The following is an 8,575-nucleotide window of genomic DNA, read 5'->3' on the forward strand; positions in this document are numbered from 1 at the left end:
CAGGGTGCTGGGTGAGAGGCTGATCCTCTCAGAGGGAGCCACACACACAGAGGAAGCCGTGGCAGAGTTGATACATGGTTTCACTCCCTAGCCCCCAACTGGGACTGGCTGGTCTTGGTCCCAGGGGTTCTTCATAGGACTAGTGAGCACCCCACAGGGCCATATCACAGGCATCCTCTCTCCTTACTTCTGCTTTCCCTTCCCCCTGTTAGGTTCGAACGATACAGGTCTGGCCGATCGGTTCAAAATGCCAGTAACGGGGTAAGTATTCCTTCAGAATCCTCTCATCTCCTGAGGCCAGACCTATCCCTCCACGTTTTGGAGGCTGGAGAGACCTCCAGTTTTTCTAACTGGGGTTGAAATATTCAGGAAATTGAAGAGCAAGCTTTGGTTGATGGGATACTAGGGCAGAGCTAGCAGGCACCCCGATGGGAGGGTGGCAAGGAAGCCCTAAGTCTGTAGCTCCCAGGACAGTCACTGTTGACTCAGCAACCCCCCTTCTACTGGGGAGGGGGAGGAGGCAGTGGGCAGGGCTCACTGACATCAAGGGCCACCATGGACCCGGAAGGCAGATGGGGAAAGTGGCCTTGCTTCTGTACTAGAGCAGTGCTGATGCTTTTCTTCTCAGAACCCTGCACAGTTGCCTTGCTAGCTTCTACCTCAGAGCCTGACTCCAGGGTCCTGGGGCTCATGGCCAATCTCACATTCTGACAGGTACTGAATGAAGTGACTGAAGACAACTTAATAGACCTGGGGCCAGGGTCTCCAGCCGTGGTGAGCCCGATGGTGGGGAACACAGCGCCCCCATCTTCCCTCTCCTCCCAGCTTGCAGGCTTGGGTGAGTGTCTCATAGGGACAAAAGGGCCTACCTACTTCCTACCACTGGCCTCCCTTGCAGGCCACCTCTCTGTCTTTCTTGGAAGACCCAAAGATAGTCTTTTGGGAAATACATGTGAAAGTGTATTCCTGAGTCCTAGCCAGTTGAGCCACCTTACCTTAAATTCATACCTTTTTTTCCCCTAAATTTGAAGTTTAAAATCTATGTTGGAAAGCAGGGATGGGGGAAATTCCAAGGAATTAAAGAAAGGTCATGACTGGGTGTGGTGGCTCATACCTGTAATCCCAGCACTATGGGAGGCTGAGGTGGGTGGATCACCTGAGGTCAGGAGTTTGAGACCAGCCTGACCAACATGGCGAAACCAGTCTCTAGTAAAAATACAAAAATTAGCTGGGCATGGTGAGTGCCTGCAATCCCAACTACTTGGAAGGCTGAGGCAGGAGAATTGCTTGAGCCTGGGAGGTGGAGGTTGCAGTGAGCTGAGATCGCGTCATTGTACTCCAGCCTGGGCGACAGAGCAAGACACTGTCTCAAAAAAAAAAAAAAAAAAGAAAAGTCACCTGCCATGTTTTATATGGAACATTCTCTATGATTTAAGTAATTTCCTTTTCAGTATTAACTAGGTCAAGGCCAGGCTTATAATCCCAGTATTTTGGGAGGCTGAGGTCGGTGGGTCACTTGAGGCCAGGAGTTCCAGACCAGCTTGGCGAAAATGGTGAAACCCTGTCTCTACTGAAAATACAAAAAAATTAGCCAGACTTGGTGGCGGGTACCTGTAGTCCCAGCTACTCGGGAGGCTGAGGCAGGAGAATTGCTTGAACCCGGGAGGCAGAGGTTGCAGTGAGCTGAGATCGTGCCATTGTACTCCAGCCTGGGGGACGACTCCATCTCAAAAACAAAACAAAACAAAACAAAAAACAATCAATATTAACTAGGTCAAGGAGGGCAGATAGGTTTCAGCTCACTGGCTTCTTGGAACACAGGTTTGAAGAGGATGCTGAAGCCACATCAGGGCTTAGAAAAGTCTGTGATTAATTGTCGATGTGTACAGAGGGCTTGGAAACAGGAGGTAGCAGCACTGAAATATTTGCTCTCCTTTAACTGTACCATCAGCCTAAAGCAGTCCATTGTCTGGAACTTAAAAGAAACTCACCACTTTCTACTTTCCACAGTTCATTTAGTTTGTACATTCAAAGTGTGTATATGACTCTAGCACATTGGTTATACTGAATGATACCAATTTATAACAAATGAAATTAAAACATTGAAAGAATAAGCACGACCCTCAAAATTCTATCCTCTGTCTTGCTTTTCTGCTTCCTTTTTAAAAAATATTTCTCTGTGTACCTTCCTTTTATTTGACTTGAGTTAAACTTCTAGTGGCTATCAGTTGCTGTAATTCTAGCTTCTCAATATTTCATATATTTATAGCCACTCTTTCTGTATCGGAACAGATGTCTCTGCCTTCAGTCAGTCCAGCATACATGACGGCCAGATTTAATACTTAAAATTTGAATTGTCATGCCTGTAATCCCAGCACTTTGGGAGGCCGAGGAGGGTGGATCACCTGAAGTCAGGAGTTCGAAACCAGCCTAGCCAACATGGCAAAACCCCATCTCTACTAAAAATTGCAGTGAGCAGAGATCATGCCACTTCACTCCAGCCTGGGCAACAGAGCAAGATGCCATCTCAAAAAAATAAAAAATAAAAAAAATCAAATTGGATTCTGCTACCTCTCTTCTTAAAAAAGATCTAGTAGGCCAGGCATAGTGGCTCATGCCTGTAATCCCAGCACTCTGGGTAGCCAAGGCAGGCAGATTGCTTGAGTCCAGGAGTTCAAGACCAGCTTGGGCAACATAGCAAAACCTCATCTCTACTAAAAATACAAAAAATTATCTGGGAGTGGTGGCACACACCTGTAGTCCCAGGTACTCAGGAGGCTGCAGTGGGAGAATCTCCTGAGCCCAGGAGATCGAAGCTGCAGTGAGCTGAGATCGTGCCACTGCACTCTAGCCTGGGCATCCAGAGTGAAACCCTGTCTCAAAAAAAAAATGTGTAGTGTCTGCCAAGGGTGGTGGCTCACACTTGCAATCCCATCACTTTGGGAGGCCGAGGTGGGAAGATTACTTGAGGCCAGGTGTTTGAGACCAGCCAGGGCAACATAACGAGACCTTGTCTCTACAAAATAATTTTAAAACAGCTGGGCACAGTGGCACATGCCTCTAGTCCTAGCTACTTGGGAGGCCAAGGTGGGAGGATCACTTGAGCCTGGGAGGTCAAGGCTACAGTGAACCATGATCATGCCAAGAGAGTAAGACTCTGTCTCTTAAAAAAAAAAAAGTCTAGTGTCTTCCCACCCACTCCTTTACCTGGCATTTGAGGTATTACCAGCCACTTCCTCCACAAATCTCTTCCTGCGAGCACTGTTCACTTCACACAACCTGGCCTCCAAACCCTGTGCCTTTGTGTCTGCCTTTCCTGTTCTCCCCATAGCATCCTCCCCCTTATCCTTACAGACCCCTCCTGTGTTGGTTTTGAGTCTTTCCTGATGTCTCAAGCCAAGCACTGCTGTGGCTTATCTCTCACCCACTCTGAACTTCTTGAAGCTGAGGACCATATCAGATTCAATTTGGTCTACTCAAGATCTAGCTCTGAACATGGTGGGTGCCTAAGAAATATTTGCTGAATAAATAGATGTCCCAGGTCCTTGGACATTGTGATTGAGTTAATGAGGAGCCCAAACGAGAAGGGCATTATGGAAAATCTGCAGGTGCACTGGCGCCAGTCCCTGCCTTGTCACCCCAGCAGTCTCCCTTTTGTTATGACCCTTTCGCCTCCTTGAGCAGTTTGGGGGGGCAGTGGGTGTCCCGTCCCCCATCTGGCCCACCCTGGCTCCTCCGGCATGTGGTACACTGGGTAAAGTACCAAGGAAAAGTCCCGCCCTACCCTCTCCATGAACCCTAAACCTGCCCGGCTGGCATCCTAGCTCGCGGGCCCTTCATCAGATCTACAATCTACATTTTGTTCTCATCTGCCACCCATTTGTTTTGTTGCCACAGACTTGGGGACAGAGAGCGTCAGTGGCACCCTCAGTTCACTCCAGCAATGTAATCCCCGTGACAGCTTTGACATGTTTGCCCAGACGAGAGGAAACTCCTTGGCTGAGCAGCGCAAGACGTATGTGGGGCCCCTTCTAGTGGCTTTCTAAAGCTATTGGGGGGATTGACCCATGCCTGGTCACAGGCCAGCACAAAAAGTCATTTATTTACCATGTCTAGGATGGCCAGGAACTTTAAAGCATGGCTGTAAGGACTCGGCATTAGATGCAGATACTGAATAAACACTAACTGCCCACTGCCCCTCCTAAACACAAACTCTCCTGCCCTTGGGGTTGATTGGAGTATGATTTCTCCTGTCAGTTGTAAAAGACCACTCTTCTCTTTCTTCCCTATGCTGCTGCTGCTGCAGACACCACCCTGCCTGGCCCCTCATCCACAGGAGAAGCTTGGAAGCAGGAGGGTGCAGCCATGCAGGGTAAACCCATTCCTTACAGCAAGATTTTCCTGACTAAAATAAGTGGTCAGGGCAGAGGCTCCTCTGATAGCAGCTCTGGCTAGGATGAGCCATCTGGAATTCAGGGAGTTGATTCCAAAAGAGAGAATCCCCTGTATCTCAGGGAGGCGCTGTACATGTTTTGAGCTTTCTGTTCAGCCTAAAGGCGGGTGAGACACACTTTTTCCCACCTTTCCCAGGGACCCAGCATCTTGGTGCACTCAGCGGGGTAAGCAGAAACCCAAGGTCCCATGTACCCTTCACCAGCGAAAGTTGCTTGTAAAACAGATGTAGCTAAAGGAGTCAGGGAGTGGAGGAAGACCTCCCCTAATCAATGACAGTCCCAGGTCCCAGAGACTACCTTCCCTGTCAAATGCCACTGAGGCTGCTGCTTTTAAAATAAGAATTAATGTTACTTTATGTCCCCTTTGAGGAGTATTAGGGCACTTTGACACCCTGACATTGAGCTTCAGAGATGCTCAGTGTTGTTACTCAAGACAGGGATATTTAGATGCACAAAATCTAAGATCACAGAGATTAGTGGCTCAGCCTGAGCTAGGACCCAGGCCTCCTAGCGTCCACTGCAGGGAGACAGACAACATGAGCCCTTAGCCTCTGCTCAATGTCAAGGTCTCAGGAAATGTTTTTCCAAGGACATCTGAGGAAGGACCATAGGACAGAAGTGATTACAAGCCACTACCCCACCCCTCCATGACCACTGGAGGAAAATTAACTCTGCTTGTGCTGCTTCTTCATCTCCAGGGTAACCTATGAGGATCCTCAGGCTGTCGGAGGACTTGCTTCTGCACTAGACAGTCGAAAACAGAGCTCAGAAGGGGTAGGTCTTTAACCCCGTTTTTTTGCCTGGAGTCTTCTGGAGGGAAAGCCAGGTGGTTTGGCAAAGCTGGCTGGGTAATTCAGCAGAAACTGGCTTGCACAGGGGGCAGATACGCCCCAGGGGAGAGACCCGTGGAACCCAGGTAGTGCCTCGTTGAGTCTTCACCTCACCCCGTGAGATGATGCCACACATGAAATTCCCAATTCACCCAGGAGGAAACAGTCCCAGGGAGGTGGGAGACAGGCTGAGACACCCCAGAGAGCAGACAGCAAGCCAGGGTTCGAATCCTAGGAGTGTCCAGCTCCAGAACAGCTGCTTGTCCTACCACAGTGGCCCCAAGTTCTCCAGGCACAAGTCTCCTATGGTCACCTGTTACAGTGTCCCAGGGTGGTGGTCAGTGCTCTGATAAAACCATGGCCTGCACCAGGAGGGACAATGCTGACCCAGGCCACATCTCTGATGGCCATTTGCTGCTGGCCTAGCAGAGCAGTACCAACTCCATTAGAAGGCACTCGAGAGCCAGCGTTTGTTTACAGAGCTGGTGTAGTTGGGTGGTGGCTGGGAGGGTGTTCTGTGGTGGTGAGGGGGTGCAGCACACTGAAGTGGAGGGAATGGTATGTGTTTGAGCCCTCCCCAAAACATAGCCATGCTTTCTGTACAATTTCAGATTACTAAAGGGGAAAGGATGTGTGTCTTAATGCTTCTCATGATATTTTTCTTTTTGCCTAAGAAATGTGTATGGATGCATGTCTGTTTGCAGGGGCAGGGAGGAGGAGGGCCCTTGGAATAGCTGCCAACAACAGCTGGAAGTCCTGTCTGGGTCCCCCAGCTGGGCTAGAGAGGGCAGTGATCATCTGTCCACTGGACAGGAAGGTTTGCAAAGGGCTGTTTGCTTCCTGGGTACCAATTTTTAGCCTTCTAAAGTCCTTGTCCAGTCGACCCAGGCAGGCAGCAGTGCTGGTTTCCAGGGGATGCTCCTTCCTGGGGGAAGGGACTCCCTCATCCATGCTGGCCTTTGCCTGGTGGTTCTGAGGGCATGCGTCCCTCTGCACTGGTCACCAGAGGGCGCAGAAGAGTCAACTGGCTGCCTTGGGTCCTCAGTGCCCTGCTTTTCCACAGGAGTGGGCAGTGCCACCTGAACCCCTGAGACTGGGACACCCAAAATAAATGCAGTGCTCATGGCTCTGATTCTCCCATTACTTAGAATGTCCTCCCACCTGCCCCAGGGTGGGCATTAGAGAGCCCAGCTAGGGGCCTACCAGGATACTGCCTGGTGAGGACATCCCCTCCTGCTGGCCAATCCTGGCTTGCACTGGGAGCAGCCCTGTTGTGTCCCTATGAGGCTGACCTCATTTGTCCCTCACTCTGGCTCCAGGGCCTGCCTTGTCCATGCCAGGGCGTGTCCTGCTGCACCCCTGCCATTATCAGTGCCCAGGCCTGGGTCTGAGCCCAGGAGATGTGAGTGACTTCCTGCCCTTCGCCCTTTGCGTGTGTGGCTTGGACTAGCTCCCTGTTTTCAAAGGTCCCGATGACTCTAGCAGGTTTTCCACCCAGTGGTAGGCAGATTGCTTTTTTTTTTTTTTTTTTTCTGAGATGGAGTCTCGCTCTATCGCCCAGGCTGGAGTGCAGGGACATGATCTTGGCTCATTGCAGCCTCCATCTTCCAGGTTCAAGCTATTCTCCTGCCTTAGCCTCCTGAGTAGCTGGTATTACAGGTGCCCACCACCACACCCAGCTAATTATGTTTAGCAGAGACAGGGTTTCACTATGTTGGCCGGGCTGGTCTCGAACTCCTGACCTCAGGCACTCCACCTGTCTTGGTCTCCCAAAGTGCTAGGATTACAGATGTGAGCCACTGCCCCCAGCCATCAGATTGCTTTTCATGTTTACTGCTCAATGGGGTGATGCCATGGCCACAGCCTCAGCAATACAGGGCAGCAGAGCCTGTGGGCTGTGTGTGTCTACACATATTCTTGCCCACATGCAGCATTTCAGGTTACCTTGTCCCATCCCAAGCCATGCTGACCTAGAAATGAAAACGAGGCCAAGGGAGAACTTAAGAACACAATAAAGAAGGGGAAGGCTGGGTGCGGTGGCTCACGCCTGTAATCCCAGCAGTTTGGGAGGCTGAGGCGGGCAGATCACCTGAGGTTGGGAGTTCGAGACCAGCCTGACCAACATGGAGAAACCCCATCTCTACTAAAAATACAAAATTAGCTGGGCATGGTGGCGCATGCCTGTAATCCCAGCTACTCAGGAGGCTGAGGCAGGAGAATCGCTTGAACCCGGGAGACAGAGGGTGCGGTGAAGCTGAGATCACGCCATTGCACTCCAGCCTGGGCAAGAAGAGTGAAACTCCGTCTCAAAAATGAAATGAAATGAAATGAAATAATGAAATGAAATGATGAAGTGAAATGATTAAATGAAATGAAATGATGAAATGAAATGAAATGAAATGATGAAATGAAATGAAATGATGAAATGAAATGAATGATGAAATGAAATGATGAAATGAAATGAAATGATGAAATGAAATGAAATGATGAAATGAAATGAAATGAAATGATGAAATGAAATGAAATGATGAAATGAAATGAACTGCAATGATGAAATGATTTGAATGACATGAAATGCACTGAAGTGACATGATGAAATGAATGAAATGATGAAATATGAATGAAATGAATGAAATGCTGCATGATGAATGTGATGAAATTGATGACCTGATGATGAATGACATGCCATGCTGAATGACATTGTGCCTGCACTGCCCTGAAATGCATTGCCCTGCACTGCTGCAACATGCACTGATGAAATGCTGCCTGGTGCACCTGCAATGCCACTGTGACCTGCACTGCATGATGACCTGCTGAATGCAAATGATGCAATGCCATGATGACTGCCAACTGCTGCAATGACTGATGCATGATGCACTGCTGCCCTGCTGCCCTGCCCTGCTGCCCTGCTTTGCCCTGCCCTGCCCTGCCCTGCTGCCCTGCCCTGCTGCCCGGCTGCCCTGCTGCCCTGCCCTGCCCTGCTGCCCTGCCCTGCTGCCCTGCCCTCCCTGCTGCCCTGCCCCTGCTGCCCTGCCTGCCCTGCTGCCCTGCCCTGCCCTGCTGCCTGCCCTGCTGCCCTGCCCTGCCCTGCGGCCCTGCCCTGCGGCCCTGCCCTGCTGCCCTGCTGGCCTTGCCCTGCCCTGCTGCCCTGCCCTGCCCTGCCCTGCTGCCTGCTTTGCCCTGCCCTGCCCTGCTGCCCTGCCTGCCTGCTGCCTGCCTGCCCCTGCTGCCCTGCCCTGCCTGCCCTCCTGCCCTGCCGTGCCCTGCTGCCCTGCCCTGCTGCCCTGCTGC

At 50.7% G+C, this 8,575-nt stretch overlaps 1 protein-coding gene across 1 annotated transcript in view; it reads left to right on the forward strand.

Annotated features, from left to right (window-relative positions):
- LOC115894942 (TOM1-like protein 2) overlaps positions 1 to 5,764 on the forward strand; it is a 60,835-nt gene extending 55,071 nt beyond the window's left edge. Inside the window, exons 6-9 of the mRNA XM_030924106.1 lie at positions 213 to 261; positions 715 to 838; positions 3,898 to 4,015; positions 5,153 to 5,764. Coding sequence (XP_030779966.1) covers positions 213 to 261; positions 715 to 838; positions 3,898 to 4,015; positions 5,153 to 5,240 — 379 coding nt within the window. The 3' untranslated portion in view covers positions 5,241 to 5,764. The remainder of the gene's footprint in view (positions 1 to 212; positions 262 to 714; positions 839 to 3,897; positions 4,016 to 5,152) is intronic.
- Positions 5,765 to 8,575: the final 2,811 nt, after the last annotated feature.

This window comes from Rhinopithecus roxellana, chromosome 19 (genome assembly GCF_007565055.1).
Source record: "Rhinopithecus roxellana isolate Shanxi Qingling chromosome 19, ASM756505v1, whole genome shotgun sequence".
NCBI lineage: Eukaryota > Metazoa > Chordata > Mammalia > Primates > Cercopithecidae > Rhinopithecus > Rhinopithecus roxellana.